The following is an 11,184-nucleotide window of genomic DNA, read 5'->3' on the forward strand; positions in this document are numbered from 1 at the left end:
AAAAACCATCCATACATGCATCCTTCCATCCATCCATCATCCATCCAATCAAAAACCATCCATACATGCATCCATCCATCCATCCATCCATCCAACCAACCGACCAAAAACCATCCATACATGCATCCATCCATCCATCCAATCAAAAACCATCCATACATGCATCCATCCATCCAACCAATCAATAACCATCCATCATCCATATATCCAAAAAACATCCATCCATCCATCCATCCATCCATCCATCCAATCAAAAACCATCCATACATCCAAAAAACATCCATCAATACACCCAGCCAATAACCATCCATCCAGCCAACCAATAACCATCCATCCATGATATTTTTACCCATTTCTTCCTTTTTGGGTCATGGGGGTCACTGGTGCCCATATCCAGCAGTCACTGTGTGAGAGGTAGGGGACACTGTGGACAGGTCTCCAGTCCATCACAGGGACACAGAGACAAATAAGACAAACAACCATTCATTCACTCACTCTCTCTCTCTCCACATCAGGGAAGGCACCATTAATGAAGAAAAGTGAACAGGTTTTAGAACAATACATCTAGGCATCTTTTTCAACAAAGGCCTTTCAGATTTCACAAAGCTTAACTACATGTTGCATCCATCACGTCAGCATGGCTGTGCAGTACAAGACTCGGGTGCTGGACTAGCCTACCTGCAGTCCAGACCTCTTACCAATAGAAAACTTTTGACATGTGATGAAATAGAAATCCAGCAAAGAAAACCAAGAACTGTAGGAGATAGAATCCAGACAAGACAAGAAAGGAACAACATTCCCTCCACAAACTCGTGCAGCTGGTCTCCTCAGGCCCAAGATGAAAAGAAGAAGACATGTTTCAGTGAGAAACATGGACCTGCTCCAACTGTTCTTCACATGTAGTGATGCCATAAAATTATTTTTTTATCTTAAAACGGTAAAGTTTTTTAGTATAAACATTTGATATGTTTACTTTATTCCACTGTGAATAAAATATGGATTTATTAGGTTCATAATTTATTGCATTCTGTTTGTGTTTACATTTTACACAATGCTCCAAAATTTTCAGAATTAGGGTTGGTTTTAGAAAATGGTATTTATTTGAATTTTTTGAAGAAAAACACCCAAACCTCTATGTGCTTCAGCAAAGATGTCTCATACAGAACATGCCAACACGCATTGATCACAGTTCAGAGAATAAATGCAACCTTTAAATCCATTTCCACCCACACATCTATAGTGTCAGTCATAAAGCTGGTTTTTGACACTTTGGAATTTAAATTCGGCTCGACACGATGATTTCTAAGCAACAGGCTCATCAGACCGACTAGTTAGTGAATTCAACATTTTGGTCCATCAAACCAGCTTTCAGAGAGCTAAGTTGCATCTTTGTTATCGGAGTTACTTTTTAATGCCGGACACTGGGGGAAGTAACTGAACTCAACATTTCTGTACATTTGTTTGAATTTCTGATCAGTTTGAACAACAAAATGACAGCAGAAGCTTTAAGGATATTGATTGATTGTCCCACGATGCACTTTAGTTAGGGTTGGGTGATATGCAATTTTATTTATATCAGCCTGTTCAACAAACGATTGGCAGTATCAATACGCAAGTGTCTTAAAGCATGCTTTTTGTGTTGTTGGTTTATTTATTTATTTATTTATTTTGTGGGGGTTTATGATGAGCAGAGTCAGCAATCCTCGTTTCTGTACAACTGTAGATGACAAATGTTTGTTGACAAGAAAAGTGACTGATTTAAACTTATTTTGATTTTAAACCATAGTGTTAATTTTGACAAACATCAAGCTCCAAGTCACAACAGAAGTCGTCTCAGGGCACTGAATAGAAACGTTCATATACATAAAAAATAAGTTAACACTTTTTATCTGATCTGCACAACCAGCTGCTGATGTTTGGAGCTTCAGACAGCTTTGTCACGCTGAATGCAAGGACGCGGTTAACTTTTAATATGATGTAATATTACAACAACTAAATATTTTTGAATCTTGGAGCCTTCCAGATAATGTTTGTAATAGAGCCCGACCAATGCATCAGTAAAGCCGATAATTTAGGCCGATATAAACGTTTGGGGACCCATCATATCGGTGATAATTGTCCATTATGCGCCGATATAGCACTTCTAATTTCCCCGCCCTAAAATGCTGGAACCAGATGTAATTGTACAATGTATCCAGCAGAGGGCGCATGAAGACAACTTTCAAGTCATGGCTAATCACTTAAGTTTCACTTTCAGCACAGACGAAGCAGCGAGCAATACACATCATGGTAAGTTTACATTAACTGATCTGTAAAAAAACAACAACAATAAATTCTCTTCAATCCTCCAACCTGCTTGTCATTAGCTACGTGCCTCTCAAGTTAGCAAGCTAACTTTTAGGTAACTTAGCATAGGCCATTGCCTTCTAAAAACTTTATCCAGAACAACAAATCTAACATAGAGGTAAAATCTATCAGTGTCAGTAATGTTATCTTTGTCATCCTCCATGAAATGCATTGTTTGTCTGAAATCTTTACTTCTCTACAAAGAAAACTAAACTCTGCTGCAGTTAAAACTCATTAGACCTTCACCATACTTCTACCAGCCTGATCAAGAAAACACATAAGAGACTCTTCCTCAGGCGGCTGAGACGAGCTGGTGTGGGAAGCTCAGTCCTCACCTCCTGAAGAAGACAAAGGAGATGATTGTGGACTTCAAAAGGAAAAAAACACACCTACATCCCCCTGAACATAGGAGGATTTGTGGTGGAAGTGGTCTCCAGCTACAAGTACTTGGGTGTGCACCAGAACAACAACCTCAGCTGGAGCAACAACACCACCAGCCTGATGAAGAAAGCTCATCAGAGACTCTACTTCCTCAGACGGCTGAGGCGAGCTGGTCTGGAAGCTCAGTCCTCACCTCCTTCTACAGGTGTGCAGTGGAGAGCATCCTGTGCTCCAGCATCAACGTGTGGCATGGAGGCTGCACAGCTGCAGAAAGAAAAGCTTTGCAGAGAGTGGTGAAGGCTGCACAGAAGCTGTTGGAGTCAGTCTCCCCACCATCACAGACATCTACACCTCCAGATGCAAGAAGAGGATCACCTGCATCATGAAGGACCCCACTCACCCAGCACACACACTTTTTGCCCCGCTCCCCTCAGGAAGGAGGTTGAGGAGCATTAAGTGTAGAACCACTAGACTGAGGAACAGCTTCTACCCTGAGGCTGTTAGACTCATGAATCTCTAACTAGAATAATCACTGTGAAATAAAAAATTCACTGTGATGCCACTTTATTTTTGATATGTGCTGCTGATCTCATGCTGCTGATCTGCTTTCATGTTGCTGTGTTCATGCGTACTCATCTGTTCACACAGACTCATGTTCGGCGTATTGTTTTTGTACCATTAGTGCTTAGTGTATTCTTAGTTTAGTGTATTTCTTAGTTCATATCTTAGATCTTATAATTGTTTTTCTTTACAATTTATACTTTTGTTGGATGCAACTGGGAACCTGTGTACACAATTTCATTCCACCACATGTACCACACGTGCTGGAATGACAATAAAGAAACCTTTACGTGACTGACTGTTGAAACATTGAACAGGAAGGGCGTTTCTTTGTTTAATTTATATTTTTGTAACACAACTGATAACGTTATGGTGAATGGAGAACAGAAAATGTGCACACATTATGACCAGTGCACCACTTGTAAACCTAATGTTAGCTTAGCTTCGTGATTGCTAACAGCTGTGCTAAATGCACAAGCCCCGCTCTATTCACTGGTTTTTTTTATTCTTGGGAGTGGACAAACAATAAAAATTTCAGCCATTATACCGGTTATCGGCATTAGCCTTCCCCTCCCAGTATCGGTATCAGCGATAGACAAAATGTCCATATCGGTCAGGCTCTAGTTTTTAAACTACATGTTTTCCTAAGAAGCTGCAGAGTGCCGAGGACCTGGGTGGGCTCAAGAAGGCAGAGAGGACCAAACCATTTATTGTTTCGAGGGAATCATTAATGCAGCGGTGAATAAGTGAAAGAGAACCAACTACAGAAATTGGAGTTTAAGGCTTCATTAGTGGAGCCTGAAATCATGGATGTGAGCTCTGCAGGGCGCAAGAGGAAACTGCAACAAAAGACAATAGTATAAACGAGCTGTATGCTGACGTCCTCCATCGTTGAGGGATTCGAACAGTGAATGTTTGTCTGGACTGGAACTGAATGGGGAATGCAAGTAAACCTCAACATTTTCGGTGCAAGATATTCGAGTCCTCTCCGAGTGCTCTGTCGGGTGTTTGACACTGAGCTGGACCAACACCTGCCAGAACCTTAAAGGCTTTGCTGCTGGAAATGAATGAGGTGGGTTGTACACACCTCAGGTGCATTTTGACAAGGTTTTGATTTGAACTGTACATTCAGGCCAAACCTATTACAAAGTAACATTACAGGCACAATTTTGCTTGTACCCTTTTTTTTTTTTTTTTATGAAAAACCCATGAAGGTCACTGAAATAACTAGAAACTGACAAAAGTAATGAACATAAAATTACTAAAAATCAACTAATGAAAATTTGTCATTGCTTTTGAGTTTTGGTTCAACAGAATTGAAAAAGAAAACTAAAGAAAGTAGCCTTGACAAAAAATGATGGTACCCCTAGAAAACACTGAAAGTAACGTGAGCACAGGGACACGTTAAACTAAACGGCTGTTTGGTATCGTGGGGTGCAACACACTGAACATGAACCACAGGACGTTACGTTTTCAATACTGAACAAATATTACTTCAAATTCTCCATTTCAAAAGCTTTAAAATGATACGTAGTTGGTTCAAATTTGGCATTTTATTTATTGTGAAGTGGTCTTCTGAGCCCTGATCTAAAGTTTGTTGAACATCTGTGTAAGGAGCTGAAACATCTGGAAAAAGAACCCCTCAAACCTGAGACAGCTGGAAGAGTTTGTTCATTAGGAGTGGACTAAAATGCCCGTCGTCTCAGAAAGTTACAGAAATCACATGAACGCAGAGATCGTCTCAAAAGTTGTGCAACAATTATTTCCATCTTTAAATCACTTCTTGGTCTGCTGCCTTCATACATCTCCTCCTACATGTCTCTGTGTGAGTGCAGCTACAGCGTGCGCTCTCAGGACATCATTACCTGCAGTGTTCCCTCAGTGAGGACTGAACTAGACAAAAGGACCTTCTCCTCCTCCGCTCCTGTTTCCTGGAACATCTTGTAAAAAGATCTGAAGCTCTCGACCTTTGACCTCTCTGAGTGACTACAAACATCTGATAAGTTCATGGGAAAACGAAATGGAGCCATGTTCCTGTTTTTAGTTTTCTACACCACTTTATAATGTAGCTGTTTTTTTTGTTTGTTACTTCTTTAATACCATTTTATTTTCACTTGTTATTCAGTTTGTACACATCCTTTATGATTGTCTATTATTGTCTTTGTGGTCCATTGTTGTCATCACTCTGTTAAACCAGGTCTCTGTTGTAAATGAGTCCCTGAGGCTCAATGGGATTAACCTGTAGAAATAAAGGTTGAGGGAATTAAGTTAATGGGACCATTCTGAAAGTCAAGTTCTGTCTTTTTACTTTCTGGCGGACCAAAATTAAAAAGCAATTTCTGAATTTTATTTAACATTTATTTGCTATTTTCAACTTATTTCAGTGACTATTGTGTTTTTTTTTGTTTTTTTTTTAACAAAAGGACGAATTTATTGACGTTGGTAACTTAGCTAAAATGAAGAGTAAAATACTGCTGATGCTCATTTGTCCAATCACCCAACCCTAGCAGTGATACAGTCAGACCTCCAGTGTCACAGGTCAGTGGAAGCTCAGATGGATCTAAGAAGACAGCGGTCATTCTGTTAGGTCGTGCCGCTCACGCCACCCGCTCGCAGGGAGCACGTTTGAGCCATCCAAAGCTCAGCAAGGCCGTGCAGCAAAAGCAAAAGTTGTCTGGTTTACCTGGATGTCTCTTTGGTTTGTGGATAAAGTGATCACCTGGATTGGGAGGCGGGGCCACATCCTGCCCCTGTCTTGCTAGCATTGGATCGTACTCCTTCCCGTCGTAGTTGGCGTCGAAGAACTTCTTAAACCACTGGACAAATTCAAAGTTGTCCTGGAATTTTCCTTTTACAAGCTTCTCTACAGGAATTATCTGGAGAGCAGGAAAAGGAAATGTGAAACAACACAGAACTGGAGAAATGAAAGCCGAAACAGAGGCGTTAAAGATAAAAGCAGCAGAATACTAGCTACTGGTAAAAGTTTAAAGCAGCAAAATGATAGAAATGTGGCAAAAGCTTAGCTAAAAGTACCGGTAGCAACAACTGGTTAAAGCTAATAGTAGCTTAAGGCTATCTAAATGCTTAAATAAGCAGAACTGCACCTAAAAGCTAAAAGCAGCAGTATGGTAGCTAAAAGCTAAAATTAAATTAAATAACAAAATGTAAACAGACAAGTACGCTGAAGCAGATTTCTAAAAGAACAGTTTTTATGAAGGAGATGAGATTTTAATGTATTCCTACAAAAAAAAGATCTGGAAATAGAATAAAATACAAAAAAAACTATAAAGTTTAAAAATACCAGAAGTAATGGCGCACATCTTCTAAAATAATCTGAATATTTACAGAAGACTGGCTAAAATAGCACAAAGTATGCAGAAGTAATTAGACTGCAAATACGTTTGACAAAATAAAAATACAGGAACACAACTGTGCGAACGCTGAATGAGCGTTCACAAAATTATAAAATACGTGTAGGAGAGATACGACTCTAAATGATCTCTGGTTTAAAGTAATTTAATTAAACGTTGAGTACGTCTCACCTTGTCGACACCCATCCTTTTAAAAGCTGCTTGAAGGACTTTGAAGTTGTGTATAGATTCATGCTCCAGCTTCGCTTGAAATTTGACCTTCTTCAGAAGGACACACCCCGGAAACAGCATGTCCATGAACTGGCAGTACGCTGCTCCTGGAAAACACAAGGACACAAACATTTGCTCCTGATTTCCTTTGCAACAGAACTCCCTGACGACCTGAGCTCACCTGAGCAGAGCTGCTCGATCTTGGTGTAGGTGAGATGCAAGGAGTCGTTGACCCATGCCAGCATGTCGTGTCGACTGAGGTTGTCGATGGACACAGATGTAGCGTAGACGTTCACTGCCATCCTTCCCTGAGACAAACAACAGAATTCAATCAAGCTGAGCCGATCTTTACATTTCATGGGAACAGGGCGCGCCTTCAACCGGCCGCTGTATGTAAATCAGACTGATTGGCTCGATCACTTAATCAATGAGTACACTGAAGTGTGGTCCCTTTGAACTCCCCGCCTGCTTGGTCAACACAAAAACGCTATAACTCTGTCGATATTATGGAATTTGAGGTGAAACTTGAAGCACGTGAAGGGGAGGGTCAGTGTGACGTGTTAATACTGCATGAGATGTTTGATGGTTTCAAGACATTTCTGTGACCTTTGTGTTGATGCTGGGCTCTTTTTGTTCGACAAAAGGGAACAAATAAATGTTTCACCTCAGTGACTTCAGTGGCAGGCTCCCAGCGGTTCAGGAAAACACAACCCCCTGATTTTTCCAAGTAAATCCTGAAGTTCCAGATGTTTCAGTCACAAGAAATGCTCAGAACTACACGGGAAATACACTGAGCCTACATAAAGCAATCACTCCTAATAATTAAATATATTGTAGAACATCGGATGCTGCCATAGACAATCAGTAATGACACATCGTGTATTAACTTCACATTGTAGAAGCAAAATGTGAACTCAGTCATAATAGATGATATAGGAATTATTATTTTGATGCTTTTATGTCAATTTATACTCATTTACATGTAGTTTAAAAACACACTTATACAACGTGTTATTCACATATTAGGGATTGTACTTTGTTTAACATGTCACAAAGACAAAGGGGGGAATGATTTATGTTGCCTTTGTTAATATTTGGGACATTCTTTGATGGTTTGCAGAGGGATGGAGGAGTGCGTATTTCCTCTTTAGGAAGTTTAAGGAGTATTTCTAACTTCAAGGTCTTGGCCTGCCTTGAGGTCACCGTGCTCCTTCTTTGTAATAAATCACCAGCTCCTCATCCGTTGTTCTGGTAACCATCAAACTTATTTTTGAATGCTCTCACGCGATCCGGTCAGGGAAATGGTATAAAGGAAGTGTGACAGGCAACTTAATCTTTGGAGGTCCTGTGATGGATCAGCACGCGCTGGTGCCATGCGCCATTTTGATGTGATTCTTCTTTACCTGGGTCGAAAACGACTTCCCGGCCAGTGTCACGGTGAGAAGTTATTTCATATCAATTTGTGTGTTAAGAGTGTACATGTTTTTTGCTTGGCTGTTTTCTGTGGCAGGTTAATAAAGGACACTTATTACTCCTAGCAGTAACAGCCTCTGTCTTTTATTTTTCCCTATTTGTCTGAATATCTGTGCCGACCGTTCACGAGCCCTTTTGATAAAGAATTTCATAATACAATAGAATACTAGCATAAAAACATCCATCCATCCATCCATCATCTTCCTCTTGTTCTGGACTCAGGTCTCGGGGCAGCATCTTGAGCAGGGAGGTCCAGACATCTCTCTCCACAGCCTCTTCCAGCTCTTCTGGGAGGACTCCAAGGTGTTCCCAGGTCAACCGAGACGTGTAGTCTCTCCAGGGTGTCCTGGGTCGTCCCTGGGGTCTCCTCCCAGTTGGACATGCCTGAAGCACCTCCCTAGGGAGGCGCCCAGGGGACATCCTTACCAGATGAACCACCTCAACTGGCTCCTTTCAATGTGGAGGAGCAGCGGTTCTACTCCGAGTCTCTCCTGATAACTGAACTTCTCACCCTGTCTCTAAGGTACTGTGGTGGCCATCTTGGTTAAGGTGACTACTGAAGTGGTTCATGGGATATTTTGCTAACAGAGAGATAACAAGCACACAGACCAACTATCAGTCATTCTCTTTTTAATAATATTTTTCCAGTTTCCTCTTTCACCTACACTTTATTATTTTAACCTTTATTAAAAACATTAACATTAAAAACACACTTCACCTCCAGAGACCCAAGCTTTAGTTTGGTGTGTGTTTTCTCGTTGTGCAAGCTGCATGGGCTTAGTATGAACTGATAAGTTAAATACCAAGACTCTGTCATGGGCCTTGACCTCAGTGGCTTCAAACATCTGGTAAGTTCCTGGAACAACCAACGCAGACATGTTCTTGTTTTTAGTTTTCTGCCTTACAACCTAACTGTTTTTTTTTTGTAACATTTTTAAATACCATTTTGTTTTCACTTGTTATTCTCAATTTGGACACATCTTTTATGAGTGTCCACTGTTGTCATCACTCTTTGTTAAAACCAGGTCCACCAGAGGCTCAACCTGTAGAAATAAAGGGTGGGTGGATGAAAGGTGCAGGAAGTAGTTGTAGAAAAAAGATGTCCTCATGAGGACGCAGGGCCTCAACACATTTCTATTTATTTATTTGTTTATTTAATGGTAACATGCATGTTGAACCTGTAAGAGAACAGGTGTAGCCTGCCTGTCAATCAAATGTCCTGCATGAATCAGAACGGAGCAGGCGCGTGCAGCCATTTAAACATCACAGCTCTTTCTTCTCCAGCTCCTGCTCCATCAGAGGAGGACGCAGAGCGAGCCGGGCCTTCTGCAGCACCAGGACCCGCTGAGCTCCAGACTGGGCGGAGGTCCGACGTGTCGGGCCGCACAACAATAATAACGTTAGCTCTGTTAGCTAGCCGGGAGCGGTTTGCGGTAAAACCCCGCAGCGCGGCTCCGCTCCGCGGGCCTCCCAGAGCTAAGGTCCTGCCTCTCGACCCGCAGCCAACACGGACAATAAAAACGGTTCACTGAGACGGAACACTCCGGGTACTCACCGTGTTCCGCGGGTCTCACTCTGGTACCGGTGTTCTGTCCGTGCGGTTCTGCTCCGTAACCACCGGGCTGAGGCTGCAGCTGGGCTGGACTGCGCATGCGCGCGGCTCCACGCCGGCCTGTTCCAGGAGACGCATGATGTCTCGGTTCGGACTTTAAGCCTGTTGTTGACTGAGGTTTTCAAAGGGTCAGGCTGCACTAAAGTACCTCGAGGTACTTTATCTAAAGTATCTGTAAATATACTTTAAAGGATCAGTATGGTCATACAGATATAGATAAAAAATAAGATTGTGAATTACTTTTAAATCTTCATCCATCCATTATCTTTTATTTGCTTCTTCCTTTTTGGGTCGCTGGGGTCACTGGTGTCCAGCCATCACTGTGCAGGAGACAAGGTACACCCTGGTCTCCTGTCCGTCACAGGGACACCCTGGACAGGTCTCCAGTCCATCACAGGGACACCCTGGACAGGTCTCCAGTCCATCACAGGGACACCCTGGACAGGTCTCCAGTCCATCACGGGGACACCCTGGACAGGTTTCCAGTCCATCACGGGGACACCCTGGACAGGTCTCCAGTCCGTCACAGGGACACCCTGGACATGTCTCCAGTCCATCACAGGGACACCATGAACAGGTCTCCAGTCCATCACAGGGACACCATGAACAGGTCTCCAGTCCATCACAGGGACACTTGGACTGGTCTCCAGTCCATCACAGGGACGCCCTGGACAGGTTTCCAGTCCATCACGGGGACACTTGGACTGGTCTCCAGTCCATCACAGGGACACCCTGGACAGGTCTCCAATCCATCACAGGGACACATACACTGGTCTCCAGTCCAGTGACCCCCTGGACAGGTCTCCAGTCCATCACAGGGACCCCCTGGACAGGTCTCCAGTCCATCACAGGGACACAAAGAGACAAATGAGACAAACAAATATTCACTTTCTCACCTAGAGACAATTTAGAGTCACCAATCAGTCTAACACAGTGGTGTAGTCTACAGTTTTGTAGTGGATATACTGTGGTTAGAAACCAAAGTACACCAGTTAGTACAATGTAATCGTCAATTTATTTTGATTTTTAAGCATAGGAACATTTCAAAACTTCTCTGATGTTTATATTTGAATAAAGAAACAACAAACTTTGTACAACAGTTGGCTTCTATTAAAAAACATGTTATAGATTTCATAAAACTGTATCAAAGCAAAACATGTTCAAGTAGTAGTAAGTACAGAAGTATATATATATATATATATATATATATATATATATATATATATATAT

The 11,184-nt window shown here is 41.9% G+C and overlaps 1 protein-coding gene across 2 annotated transcripts in view; it reads right to left on the minus strand.

Annotated features, from left to right (window-relative positions):
* The window catches only part of mapre3a (microtubule-associated protein, RP/EB family, member 3a), a 13,004-nt gene extending 3,012 nt beyond the window's left edge, over positions 1–9,992 (minus strand). The window contains exons 1-4 of one of the 2 annotated variants that reach the window (XM_037695230.1): positions 9,898–9,992; positions 7,051–7,177; positions 6,831–6,976; positions 6,008–6,164 (exon numbers count right to left, since the gene is read on the minus strand). In XM_037695230.1, coding sequence (XP_037551158.1) covers positions 6,008–6,164; positions 6,831–6,976; positions 7,051–7,171 — 424 coding nt within the window. In that variant the 5' untranslated portion in view covers positions 7,172–7,177; positions 9,898–9,992. Of the gene's footprint in view, positions 1–5,971; positions 6,165–6,830; positions 6,977–7,050; positions 7,178–9,897 lie in introns of both variants that reach the window. The other variant, XM_037695229.1, reaches the window with a different exon arrangement.
* Between the last annotated feature and the right edge of the window lie 1,192 nt (positions 9,993–11,184).

The sequence above is a fragment of the Nematolebias whitei genome, chromosome 21 (assembly GCF_014905685.2).
Source record: "Nematolebias whitei isolate Nwh7 chromosome 21, NemWhi1, whole genome shotgun sequence".
NCBI lineage: Eukaryota > Metazoa > Chordata > Actinopteri > Cyprinodontiformes > Rivulidae > Nematolebias > Nematolebias whitei.